This window comes from Dipodomys spectabilis, unplaced genomic scaffold, assembly GCF_019054845.1.
Source record: "Dipodomys spectabilis isolate Male_0828 unplaced genomic scaffold, ASM1905484v1 ptg000210l, whole genome shotgun sequence".
Lineage (NCBI taxonomy): Eukaryota > Metazoa > Chordata > Mammalia > Rodentia > Heteromyidae > Dipodomys > Dipodomys spectabilis.
The window spans coordinates 7,950,336-7,964,968 of record NW_024870887.1 but is presented as its reverse complement, the minus strand read 5'-3'; the positions used below and the strand labels follow the sequence as shown (position 1 = coordinate 7,964,968).

The window sequence follows — 14,633 nt, the reverse complement described above, 5'->3', positions numbered from 1 at the left end:
TAAGATTCAGATATACATCTGGCAGAAAAAGAGAGTACCCCACCTACTGACCAACCCTAAGTGAAAAACACATAAAAGGATCCCTTCTTAAAAAAAATAAAAGGGGAAGCAGGTGCCTGTGGCTCATCCCTGTAATCCTAATCAGGAGATCATAATCTGAGGATCCCAGTTCAAAGATAGCCTAGGCAAAACAGTTTATGAGACTTATCTTCAATTAACCACCAAAAAGCAGGAAGTGATGCTGTAACTCAAGTGGTAGAGCACAAGCTTTGAGTGAAAAATCTAAGACAGAAACAATACTCTGGCCTTGAGTTCAAACCCCAGTACAGGCACACACACATAAAAAATAGTAATGTTAATAATCTACTTCTGGTCTTGTATCCTACTTTTATACAGACATGAATGCAGCTGTAGAAAGGCAAGCAAGGGTTAACAAGAGGCCAAGGGAACACTATGCAAGAAATGTCCATACAGAATAGCTAAGATTATCAAGCTAGAAGACCAGGTAGAAGACTCTATGGTGCTTTATCTGGGTCACTAGGAAGAAGACTGAGAGCACTCTACAACTCTGCCAGGCATTTCCCCTGCCACTGCTTACAACCAAAGAAGTCTCTGATAGGAATGTCTTCTGAAGAAAATGGCAGATCAAACAGCACTTCTCGAAGACTGTCATCCAGGAATGGAGGAAGCATTTCATGACTTCAATGTATTATAGATTACAGGGTATTGCCAGAAAATTAAGTAAAAATTTTAAAATATGACCAAATAAAAGTGAACTATAAAGCCAGGCACTGGTGGCTCACGCCTGTAATCCTAGCTACTCAGGAGGCTGAGATCTGAGGACCACAGTTCAAAGCCAGCCCGGGCAGGAAAGTCCGTGAGACTCTTATCTCCAATAAATCACTAGAAAACCGGAAGTGGTGCTGTGGCTCAAGCAGGTAGAGAGCTGGCCTTGAGCTGAAGAGCCCAGGGACAGCGCCCAACCCCAGAGTTCAAGCCCCACGACGGACCAAAAAAAAAAAAGAAATGTAAACATCTTTAAAAAAATTTTTTTTATTGTAAGAACACTGTACAGAGAGGTTACAGTTACGTAAGTAAGATAACAAGTACATTTCCTATCGAGCATTATAACCCTCTTTTACTTCATTGAAACCCTGACAATAGCAACTCTTTTCTGTTCCTTTCCCTTCGCTTTTCCTCGCCAGTCACAGGCCCATTTGGCCATCCCATCGTGGTTGTCTCCTGTCTATACAGCTTGGCATCTGTCCTTTTTTTTTTTTTCCTTCCTAGAAAGTTCTCTCAAGGCTGGACTGTTACAAAAGCTGTCTGCTAACTGATTTCCCAGCTTCCAGTTTCCTCTCTAGTCTATGTCATACACTGTTACCAGATAACTCTTCCAAATAGCTTCTTTCTTCATAAAATTACCCCCACCGAAGTCTCTGGCTTCCTATTGCTTACAGGAAGGATGCTCTCAAGGCGTTAGTGAGTAGAGAAGTGCACCCCAGCTATCTTACCAGCCCCCTCTCACCACACGACTCCCGCTGCTCTATGGCTGGACTATTCTGCTTCCAACGCCTAAAAGAACTCCATTTCTACCATTCTGTGTTTGCTCACATCATTTCCCAAAAGGCTCTCCTCTGTCCTTCTACTCAACCTTCCAATGGACTCTAGGTCAACAAATCTATCCCCCCTAGCACTGGTTCTGGTTTACCTCTGAATCTTCTCTCTCCTGAGATGCTCAGAAGGGTGTGACAAATAAGTGTTCAACTATTATTACAGCCCCCTTTCTATTTGTCCTTCACATTGACCACATGTAGTCTATACTGCGAATCAATTTTTAAAACTGTGGCATATTATTCTACTTCTTCAACCTACATTTCCTAAAAAGACTACTTCCTATTTACTTATAATTTTCAATTATATCTAGTACAAAGCAATCAATTACTAGGAAGTCTATCAATTGAATTAACCAATTAGAGGTATCACTGTAATGAAATTTAGGATGCAAACCTTTAGCAGTAAATATTTTCAGCAGTAATATTTCTTATTTTATACTTATATATACATTATATTTATATAATAAAATTATATTACATATAATACATTATATAGTTATATATTATATTCACATAATTATGTAATATATAACAATATATAATTATATGCCATATAATTATATATAATATATGGCAGATAATAATATATTATATACAATTATATATTAGTTATATATTATATAATTATAATTAAATTATATATAATATATAATTATAATATTTCTTATTTTATTACATATCAAATGTTTTCAAAAATAAACTGTACTTGAAATTCAGAAGCCTCTTCTCCTCAAAGAAAGGAAAAGAAAGAGAAGATACAATGTTTCACTATTTAGAAAATAGTGAAATACAGAAAATCTCACTCATTTATCTTGGAAGTATATTTGTCTGATGCACTTACTTTTGTTTTAATCGGATATAGGAGGTTGATAAATTATTCCAAGCCTCTGCGTTCTGAAATGATAGAGAACCCAGTTAGGAAAAGAATTGCTGAAACTAATCTGATATGTGTTCTTAAAAATATGTTCTTAAAAATGACAATTTTAGTGAAGTATATTTAAAGATAAAAATAAGAAATTAAATTCAACTTACCTTTTGAAACTTATAGAAAGGTCAAAAAAGTAGTCAACCAGTGGTCTAAGTAGCATTGACTTGGAATTTAGTGAAGATTTTAATTTTATTTACTAGTTGAAAATTTTACAATATAATTTATATAGTATAGAGAGATTTGTTACAAATCTAAAGCAACAGAACACTGGTCTTCCTATACTAGAGGCTTTGCCATTTTTCCATCAGACAGGAGATTATGAATTCTCCAGTATTCTAAGTATCTTATCAACCAAACATACTTCTCTACCAATTCTTCTACCTAGTGAAAATAATAAAAGATTTAGAGCAGTGTTGTCTCCAGTAAGAACAATATGAATTACATTTTTTCTTTGTTAAACATTTTGTAAACCATGCATTGTTCTTAAACTCCATATATAGGATTTACTTCTTAAGTGGTATTAGACTTCCTCCTTTAGGCACTGACCCAGTCTTCTTGCCACAAGAAAACTACACATTGGACAATACAGAGTAAGTAACAGGCAGCACAGGTGTCCCATTCCAGAGAGAAGGGAAGAATGAAGGTGTCTCAGTACACACCTAGTCCTCTGCCTTAGAGGCACATTCAGGGCTGCAATACAGGGAGGTTAGAAAGCAAACAAAGCACAGGAAATCTTCTGGAGATGAAGGCTGAAAATACAGTTACACTTTTCAGGGCAAAATACTATGGGAGAGAGATATGCTTTGAGAACAGGCTCTAGAAATCTCAGCAAGCATCCTCTAGCCTCCTTGGTGGAATGCTCTACACGTGCAAAGTAAAACTTTCTGAGGTCCCAGAAAGAACAACCACAAAAGGGTTGTGAGTTGACTGAGAATACTGGAGGTGACACAAGTAGATTGGACAAGGTCCATAGGGAAGAGCTCTTATTGATCACACACAGCATTAGATTAAAGCCCAGAAAGGTTATACTTTAGAAAAGGAGAATTCTAAAGCAAGATAATCCACAAGTAAATTAACTGAATGCCAAAATAAAATGCAATCTTCTTTAATAAAAGAAGACAAGAAAATCCAGAAACTCAACAACATAGTATTCATCATGTGGAGGATACAATAAAAAAGAATTAAAAGCCAGGCATGGTGGCATATACCTATAATCCCAATACCTGAGAGGCAAAGCCAGAGGATTATGAGTTCAAAGCCAGTCTAGACTATACAGTGAGATCTTTTTTCATAAAAAAAATTTTTTTTAAAAAGCAGGATAATAACTGCATTCATAAAACCCTCCCCCCTCAGGAAAAGTTAATCGAAATAGAACCAAAAATAAAAGATATTGACTTTAAATCAGGATTATTCTGATTTTTGCCACTGTGTACCTAAGATTATAAGAGTAATGGCCAAAGTCTTTTTTTTTTTGATCGGTTGTGGGGCTTGAACTCTGGGCCTGGGCACTGTCCCTCAGTTCTTCAGCTCAAGGCTAACCCTCTACCTCTTAAGCGCCACTTCCAGCTTTTTCTGTGTATGTGGTGCTGAGGAATTGAACCCAGGGCCTCATGAATGTGAGGCAAGCACTCTACCACTGAACCACCTTCCCAGCCCCCAAAACCTTTTTTAAAAATTTTATTTTTATTATCTTTAAATAGTTGTACAAAGGGATTATAATTCAACACATCTTGATGGATGTCACCTCTTTTACCTCCCAACACCCCAAAAATTTCTGAAATGGTAAAATATACATGACACTTTGTTGTTGTTTATCAATATACATTTTTAAGTAAAAATTACTTTGTCGAGTTATTTTCTAAACCAAATTATAGCTACTGTAATAAAAAAAACCCTTATTTCCAAATTTATAAACTTTGTATCTTGAGTGGTATGACCTTCCACCAAATTTACTTCCCTCCACCACAGAGGAATTGTGTTCAGACTACATAACACTTAAGAAATATGGAGGAGCTTAAGTAGGAAAGTCAGCAAGGCAGACTTACATCAGGTTCCAGGGTTACACAGCGCTGAAATGCCTTTGCTGAGCCATCGTAGTCTTCCAAGGCCAAGTAAGCACAGCCTAGAGAGAACCATACCCCAAGCTGCAAAGAACAAAATCCAGGTCAGTCAAGCAGAGACATTCCCAAGACCAGCTGCAAAGGATTTGAAATACTCCACCAAACACTAGTACATGAATAAACTTTTGCCTTGCATGTAAATATAGGCAATTTATCAACAGAAATGGATTTTCTATGTGGTTTTCACTTACAACTCAGAGAGCATGTTCAATGTCATTACACATCTCTTGTTGAGAAAGTTTGTACATCATGTTAACCAAACTCCATAAGAGCAATGTTACATTTTGTTTATAAATCTGGTATTATAAATCTGCATTCACTGAATATTTTCACTGAGTATTTACTATGCAAAGAAGTACACCAAGTACAAATAACCTGGAAAACAGGCCAAAACTAGATTACTGAATACCTGTAAAGTGACTCAAAGCAAACTCCAGTCAATTAGATAGATAAACACTGAGATTTTGAAAACAGGTAAAAAATAGGAAGTAGTTATTCATTACAAAGGAATTCTTCATATTATCTCATTTCCTTAAAATTCAATAGCTTCTATCAAAAAAGAGATAATGCTGATACAAAGTGAAAACCATTAGTCAGAGCGCAGCTATGAGTTGCTTATTTTCCTTTCATACTGAAAGCCAGTGGTAGTTGGACGTCTGCTGTCTCTCTTGCTGCTGGCTTCTAGGGGGAGCCACTGAGGTGGAAAGGAAAGGCCCTAGCCTCCTCAGAGGCAGAGGTCAAGGCTGCCTCCACATTCTGAACCTTCCATCATTCCCATAAAACTTGTTCCATATGGCTGGCTGAGGCCTGAAAGCTCTCCAAGCAGATAAAACAATTTTAGGCAGTTAATTAGAGATAAGGCTTAGAAAGCAAACATCCTTGGGCAATTTACCACTTTGCCATGAACTCACAAGAAGCTATAAATAACTGCTATCAAGAGCCTTTATGGAGAACAGATTTTGTTGGCGGGACAGGTGAAGTCTGGAGGAAGTGCAGAGGGTCTGGCAGGAGGAGTGAGGAGAGGGGGACTAGGTGAAACTACAAGAGATTCACTTTTCTGAATTATGGAACTTCCAGCAACTTCAAGATGAGCTCACTACTTTCCTTTCATCTGGTTATTTATACAATCACATGAAAAGACCTTCAATGGTCAAAGCACACTCCCTGAACAGGACACAGCCAGACAGGACCAAAGTCTTATGCCAACTAACAAAACAACATATAAAACAAGCCCTCTAATTTCTAGTCAGGTTGGAAATTCCAAACCTGTGACCTGTGTGATATATTCCATCCATTGTAAGGTGCATGTTTTTTTAAATCATTAATATCTTGCCAGTTATATCAGAAGCAGGGTGTGTGTGTTGATACTGGGGCTTGAGCTCAGGGTCTCACTCTTCTGCTTGGCTTTTTCACACAAGGCTGGTTATATCAGAAGCAGGGTGTGTGTGTGTGTGTGTGTGTGTGTGTGTGTGTGTGAGTGTGTGTGTGTGTGTGTGTGTGTGTGTCTCACTCTTCTGCTTGGCTTTTTCACACAAGGCTGGTTATATCAGAAGCAGGGTGTGTGTGTGTGTGTGTGTGTGTGTGTGTGTGTGTGTGTGTGTGTGTGTGTGTGTGTGTGTGTGTGTGTGTGTGTGTGTGTGTGTGTGTGTGTGTGTGTGTGTGTGTGTGTTGATACTGGGGCTTGAGCTCAGGGTCTCACTCTTCTGCTTGGCTTTTTCACACAAGGCTGGCACTCTACCACACTTTAACCACAGCTCCATTTCCAGTCCTTTTGGTGATTAGTTGGAGATAAGAGTCTCACAGACTTTTCTGCCCAGGCTGGCTTTACACTGTGCTCCTCAGATCTCAGCATCCTGAGTAGCTAGGGCACAGGCATGAGCCACCAAATGCCTGGCAAAATATCAAAATTTAAAGAACTGGAAGCATGTCTCTGACTCTCTGTCTCTCCTAGCTTTCCTCCCTTCCTCCCTCAAACACACACACACACACACACACACACACACACACACACACACACACACACACACACATGTTCTCTCTCTCTCTTTTGTGTGTACATGTGTATTTGTGCGCATGTGCGTGTGTGCTGGTACTGAGGCTAAAACTCAGAGCCTCACATTCTCATTCAGCTTTTTTTCATTCACAGCTGGTGCTCTACCACTTGAACTACACTGCCACTTCTGACTTTATGCTGGTCAACTAGACATGAGTCCCATAGCTTTGTCTACCCAGGCTGAGAACTGATACCTCAGATCTTAGCCTCGATTAGAGGCATGAGCCATCCACACAAGCTCCCAAAGACCATCTTGGCTGGGGGCTAAGCAGGCACATAGCAGCCAAAGAAAAGTGTCCTCTGGTGGAGGAAAGAGCTGGAAGGAAAAACCTCTCACCAAAGGGACTGGGCAGGAATGGAGAGAGACAATCGTCTGACAGAGAGGCTCTGGATGAGATTTCTGTACAGCTCGTTTATTTCTAGGGCACACCAGGAAGACAAGCAGCCATGGTGAGGAGTGAGATAATCTAGTATGTATCTATGAGGGAGAAACACAAAAGCAGGACAGCAGTTATTCTGAATATTAATTATAGCTGTACTTTAAGGATGGCCTAATTTTTTTAAATGATTAACAAAAAACAAATGGTGAACATAATCTCTTAGACTTTTCTTCTAAGGTATCTAGGGTAATAGAGGTGACCAACTCAAATGGTTCTGAGACCATATGACCTTGCCCATGTCATTTAACCTCAGTCTCAGCCCCCCAGGTGTTAAATGAGGGCGACTGACTAGATGAAGCTTTTGAGGTCTCCTCAGATTAAAAACCAGAGGTCACAGGGTTCAAAGGTACACTAGTGCCATCTGGTGGTGGAATATAATCTATTTGATTACAGGCCTTAGAAATCAATTAAAAAGATGTCAAAAGGAAAATGTAGAAGAAACAATTTGTTGAAAGCCACACAGTTGGTTACTGGTTCTGGTGTATGATATGTGCAAAGAAAAAATTAAATAGTCTGAAGTCCAGCAAGTGCCACGAGATAAGGAACAGATTATTTTTACAAGAGAAGTTAACAGTAAGGCTTGTTTAAAAATTGTCTGCAGTAGGTCCCTTCCTTATACATCACAACTTTCCTTTTAAATTACAAGCCTACTACTCAGCTTCTGTCCCCACAAGTTTTCTGCAGGATGAATGATTAGTGGCTAAATTCCTTACAGGATCCGCTGTTGGACCTCTTCTGTCATATATAACAAAGGTTAGCATATTACAATGCAAACCTAAAGCCACGCCCCCTCCCTCTCTCCTTTATCATGCCTCATTCCCCTAACCCAAATGCACAAGAGATGTTAAACGGGTTTCATCAAACGGGAAATGGTCCAAGCCAAAAATAATGCTGTTTATAGTAGCTTTTCCTAAAGTGAAGACATCATTTGTGTGTGTGATGACTTATCGTGTGTGTGTGTGTGTGTGTGTGTGTGTGTGTGTGTGTGTGTGTGTGTGTGTGTGTGTGTGTGTGTGTGTGTGTGTGTGTGTGTGTGTGTGTGTGTGTGTGTGTGTGTGTGTGTGTGTGTGTGTGTGTGTGTGTGTGTGTGTGTGTCCTGGGGCTTGAAGTCAGGGCCTAGGTGCTGTCCCTGTGCTCTTTTGCTCAAAGTTAGTGCTCTACCACTTGAGCCACAGCTCCAGTTTTTTGGTGGTTAATTGGAGGTAAGAGTATCATGGACTTTCCTGTTCCAGCTGGCTTTAAACAGCAATCCTCAGTTCTCAGCCTACTGCGCAGCTAAGATTACAAGGTATGAAAAACTGGTGCCTGGCTCACTTAATCTAAAAAAAAAAAAGGCAATGCCAACTTTCTCACGAACTTTCAAATTCTCCTCCATAAAGGAACAGCAAACTTGGCCTGTAGCTAACCAGCCTCACTAAAGGAATAATTTCTCTAACTCAGTGTTTTCCTTTAAAGGACCAACTACACCTCATGGTTAGCACTAGCTCTTATATCTACACAGTCTTTGCAGAGAAGCCTCACTGCATTGTCACTGCGTTTACGAGTCATCTGCATATGAAAATGGCCTGTTGGGAGTCTTCTACTAGGCTGCAGACACTGGAGTAGCAATGATTTCTACCACCCTCATTCTCACCCTGGTGTAATACACAGGAGAGAAAAGTAATACTATGGAACATCTATTACCCAGTCCTTACTATTTACTTGCATCTTATGAAAGTTTAGAAAGAAGCCGGGCGCTGGTGGCTCACGCCTGTAATCCTAGCTACTCAGGAGGCTGAGATCTGAGGATCATGGTTCAAAGCCAGACTGGGCAGGAAAGTCCGTGAGACTCTTATCTCCAATAAGCCACTAGAAAACCGGAAGTGGTGCTGTGGCTCAAGTGGTAGAGCGCTCGCCTTGAGCTGAAGAGCACAGGGACAGCGCCCAAGCCCAGAGTTCAAGCCCCACGACCGACAAAAAAAAAAAAAAAAGAGTTTAGAAAGATGAAGACGTTTGACTGGTTTCTATGTTCCTTGGGTTCCCAGAACTCAGAACCAGATACCCACAGCAAAGCTTTTGCAGTCTTTGTTGTTCTTTGGTCACAGCTACAGCCCAGATGTTATCACAGGACTCGGATTTGTGGGCCATTCATCAAGTTCAACCTGAGGAGTCCTTTTTTTTTTTTTTGGATGGTCATGGGGCTTGAACTCTGAGTCTGAGCACTGTCCCTGCACTCTTCAGCTCAAGGCTAGCGCTCTACCACTTTAGCTGAGCTACAGTGCCACTTTCGATTTTCTGGTGGTTTATTGGAGAGAAGAGTTTCACAGACTTTCCTGCCCGGGTTGGCTTTGAACCGAGATCCTCAGATCTCAGCCTCTTGAATAGCTAGGATTACAGGCGTGAGCCACCGACGCCCGGCCAGGAGTCCATTCTTTAAAACTTACCCATATGAAAAAGGAAGAACCAAAAGGAAAGAATCTTTTTTCTGTACATACTATTCACATATGTTTATCCTATCTTCACCACTGGAATGTGAACTCCTTCAGCCTACCACAAGTAATGCGAATTTACAACACCAATTATCTCACTCCATTTCAAGTAAAAAATTGTTTCTTCTTCCTACAACTAAACTAAGCTGGGTATTACGGTATACGGCTATACACGTAGAACTCAGGAACTAGAAGCAGGGACGACAGGGTTGAGGCAAGATCCTATCTCAAAAAAATAAAATAAAAATCAACACTGGTACCAATGACTCATAGCTATAATTCTAGTTATTTGGGAGGCTGAGATCAGAATGTTTATAGAGTCTGAGGCTCGCACAGGAAGAATAGTCCAGGAGACTCCATCTTAAGCAAAGACACTAGGCATGACAATGCATACCTATCATCCTAGCCATAGCAGGAAGCATGAAACAGGAGATCCCGGCTTAGATACTTATCTAGAGGAGAAAATGAGACCCTATCTCCAAAATAACGAATGCAAAAAAACACTAGAGGCATGGCTCAGTGGTAGAGTACCTGCCCAGCAAGTGTGAGGCCCTGAGTTCAAATCTAGTATCTCCACCCCACCCCACCCCCCAAAAAAAATCACACTACCTTCCCTGCAAAAGATACTTTCCCTGCCTGCTGAATTCTCTGTGACTATCAATGGAGATATTTTGAGCTGGGGAAGCAGCTCAGTGGTATGTGCTTGACATATGAGGCTTTGTTTTAATCCTCAGCTACATTTGATACCCTTCTCCCACCCCACCCCCCAAAACAAACATTTTCCTTCTTAACTAGAACACTGGCATCTTTTTCTGATTCTAAGGTTTTCCTCAATCCTACCATCTCAATATGTAAATCCAAAAAAGTTTTCCTTGGTAATGAGACTTCAACTTTTCTATTTTTTCATGCTTACTGAAAAGTCACTGATACTCACCCAGGCCATTCATTCCTTACTTAAACTTCCTATAATTTTACTTTGGAAATATCACTCTTTTATTCAGAACCACAATAGACTCCCACATCCAGAGTTAGATAACCAGGGCATTCATGCCCCTCATAAACCATCTCATTTCTCAGCACAAATACCATACTTTCTTCTGATAGGCTGCCACAACCTAATTCCTTTCCACATCTGCGTCCTGTACAAACAGGCGCTTGACAATGCTTAGTCGGGAAGCCAAATACCACATAACCTCCTGTCTAAACCGGAACGCTTTTCAAACGAAACCAAAATACTCAAGCAATATAAATTAAACGTTCTTTCAAAATTTATTTATTGGCCAACCAACTGTTGATAAACAAATTGGTTTTATTATCAGAGGAATTATATGATCCATCTATTCACCTAAAAAACATTTCTGAAGCGGGGAGGAAATACCAACTACATGGCGTGCAGTTACATTTATTCATTAATTCTCTTGACAAATGTAAGCTGAGTCTTTATTCCCTAAAACTGTAATTTTTGTTTGTCTGATTTTTCTAGAGATGGTGATTGCTAAAAGGTTTATAATAAACTGTAAAAAAAAGTTACTAAGCATTATGGCATAAAATAGTGGTAGATTCAGGTTAGTAAGTGAGCCAACCCCAACTTCATTGGGAATAAGAACTATTCTCCATATGCTTTATCTGCAACAGGAGGGCTCTACCCCTCCCCACACATCTAGCCTCCAATTTCTGCCTTTCCCACGAATCCTGCCAACTGGTAGCCAAGCAATTTCCATGCAGCGCACAGGCTACGGCATGGCGTGAATGTCTGGTATATATCAAGTGGCTCACAGAGACAATGGCTCCAATATTTCTCCCATCTATAGCCAAGACCTAAAGGATGTGACTATAATTAACTACTTAAAGCCAGCAGTTAAATTTACCAGCAAGCAGCCTGAGTGCAGTGCTTCAAGGGGGGTAGAGGTAGAGTATGTTAGTTGAATTGCATCTGGAAAAAGTTGAGGGAAAAAAGACAGGATATTACTTGTCATCCTTGAGATTTACGCACAGTGAGGGCTCCAGCCATTGTACATACATTCAGCATGAGAATGCATTTTCAGGATGAAAATACAGCAGAAGATGGAAGAACAAAGGAGATGCCTACAAAACCCAGCCAGCTTCCTTTAAGGTTCCCATTACTATCAGCACTTCATTTAAAAATGAGGTCTGGACAAACACTAAACTAGATGGGCCACCCAGATAGCAGGGATACACTGATGGCCACAGATGCTTACAAACACACAAATCCACATCTCTCCTCAAGCTCTTCCCCCACCTGGAAGCCAGCTCCCCTCCTACATACTCTCTAGTTCTTACTCAGTACCTGCCTCCTGCCTCCTACACAAAGCTTTCCGGGCCCCCACAAGCTACAGTGGCCATTCATCTATCCTACACGCCTCAAGCCCTCCTGCCATGCATGTTTTCAAGTACACATGCTCCAGTTTACATCACACAGCTTACAAAGGCCAGTGACCAGGTAGAGGTCCAAAGAGGAGAGTTTGGACCAATGAGAAAGTTAGGAAAATAATGTTCTGTTTTGAACTAGGAAGTTACATTTGCTAGGCAGGTGCTTTACCTTTTAGGTCATGCCTCCAGCTCAGAAAAATCAATTGTCTTTAAAAAAAAGAAAAAGGCCTCTGGGTACTGGTGAATCACACCCGCAATCCTAGCTACTGAGCTCTGAGAACTGAGACTCTAAGTCAGCCCAGGCAAACAAATTCAAGAAACTCATCTCCAATTAACCAGAGAAACACAAATAATTACACTTGGACATGATTAACTAAACATCACTCTAAGCACCACACAGTGAGGAGGAGGATATTCTTAGGAAGGGATCACAATGGCTCAATAGCTGTGTGAATATGGCCATATAAAATGATGCTTATTGAAATGAACTCCAGGATGTAATATTTTCCTTTATCAGTAGTACACATACTGATTTGACATCTAAATATTATTTTTTACTTTTTGCATATAAGTGGAAGGCAATGAGAATAATCATTATTATCTGATAATAACAATAATAATAAAGATGTGCTTGTTTGTTTTAAGACAGGTCTTGCTATATAGCCAGCTTGACCTTGAATTGGCACACTTCTGGCTTCTAGCTCCCAAATGCTGGGACTGCACGCACACACACACACACGCGCACACACACACACTCTACCCCACTCTGGCAATATCTATCTATCTGTCTGTCCATCTAACTGTCTATCTACCTATCTAGCTCTACTTACCCCCAGATAGATATGGATATATATATATATATATATATATATATATTTTTTTTTTTTTTTTTTTCAGTCATTGGTCTTGAACTTAGGGCTTCAATGCTGTCCCTGAGCTTTTCACTCAAGGAGAGCACTTTATCACTTTGAGCCACAGTGTAATTTCTGGTTTTCTGGTGATTAATTGCAGATAAGAGTCTCATGGACTTTTCTGCCCAGGCTGGCTTTGAATTGAGATCCTCAGATCTCAGCCTCCTCAGTAGATTACAGGTTTGAGCCAATAGTGCCTAGCCAATATCTGTATTTTAAATCTGGGTCTGCAAAATCTGGCCTGGAGTATTTGGTTAGATTTCCCTTCTATTCTTTGCAGTTCCCAACAATGCAAATCTAAGGGTGTATTTTAGTAGCTTTAGAATGAGAAGTGGAAATGTGCGAGTTTAATGAAGAGTAGCTAGCAATCTCGAAGACACAACTGTAAACTGTGCCCATCTTCTGATTCTCTAACAAATGTACCACAAACAGTGCAGTGAGTTTTGCATCCCATCCCTAATTTGAGGCCAAATACTCCAATTTTTATTCCAAAGCTATACTTTTCACAGTTTGCCTTCACCTGATTGTTAAACCTGCTTGGAAAGAAAGAGGACAGAAATGTTTTTATTTCTATTTTCCAAATCAACCTTCAGCTAAGGACTTAACAGAGACAACAGTACAGAGGAACACTTTTTGGAGCTAGTTCACATTGGATAACAAGCTCAAGTCTATACAGCCTTCAAGTTTGCATCCTATGGAAGTTCTGTACAAGAGTACCATCAAATGCCTGAATGTTTTGGCAGGTATGCAACCTGCATGAACTGGATCATATGACAGGCTGCAAAATGTCCTCACACAACATCTGTGACTCTGCTAAAAGTAACTGTCATTTCTTTGTCTATCTAAGGAATTAATTCTCAATTATATAATAAGCCATGGAGCTTTATCAAGTCCTCCACTGTAACTTCCTTTCAGTCATTCTTCCTCCCACAGATGCTGGTCAGGGCTAAAACAAGACTATGACTGTAGCTTCCCACTTCTGCCCTTCTACCATCTCCCACAGACAGTATTGCCAAAACAGTGTTCCAGCATTAGCTCCCTGTATACCCTATTCCTGCATTTAAAACAAGCACAAAACAAACCAACTTCAGAGATTCTCAGATTCCAACAGTTTAACCTCACAAGAAGACTCCAGCATTACCACCCTGCTGTCTTGTTCCCCTCACTGAAAACCATCCAATTTACTAATGGAAGAGAAGAAGAAAGGAAGGGAGGGAGGAAGGGAGGGAGGGAAGAAGGAGGGAGAGGAAAAGAGAGAAGGAAAGAAGGGAGGGAGGAGAGAGGGAGGGAGGGAGGAAGGGAAAAAGGAAGGAAGGAAGGAAGGAAGGAAGAAAAGGAAGGGAGGAAGGGAGGGAGGGAGGGAGGGAAGGAGGGAGGGAAGGACAAAGAGAGAGAAAAGAGTGAGAGAGTGAGAGAGAGAGAGAGAGAGAGAGAGAGAGAGAGAGAGAGAGAGAGAGAGAGCCACACACTGAGCTGGGTACTGGTAGCTTAGTCTGTAATCCTATCTACTGTAGAGGCTGAGATAGAGGACTGCAGTTCAAACCCAGCCCAGGCAGTAAAGTCCATGAGACTCACATTTCCAATTAACCAGCAAAATGACAGATAAGAGGCATGGTTCCAGTGGCTGAGCACCAGCCATGAGTAAGACAGCCAAGTGACAGTGAAAGAAGCCCTCAGTTCGAGCCTCAGTAACCAGAAATAATAAT

The 14,633-nt window shown here is 40.5% G+C and overlaps 1 protein-coding gene across 2 annotated transcripts in view; it reads right to left on the bottom strand.

Moving 5' to 3' along the window:
• Ttc27 (tetratricopeptide repeat domain 27) overlaps window positions 1-14,633 on the bottom strand; it is a 134,360-nt gene that overhangs the window by 32,998 nt on the left and 86,729 nt on the right. For both annotated transcript variants that reach the window (XM_042696777.1, XM_042696778.1), the window contains exons 14-15: window positions 4,590-4,688; window positions 2,458-2,510 (exon numbers count right to left, since the gene is read on the bottom strand). In XM_042696777.1, coding sequence (XP_042552711.1) covers window positions 2,458-2,510; window positions 4,590-4,688 — 152 coding nt within the window. The remainder of the gene's footprint in view (window positions 1-2,457; window positions 2,511-4,589; window positions 4,689-14,633) is intronic.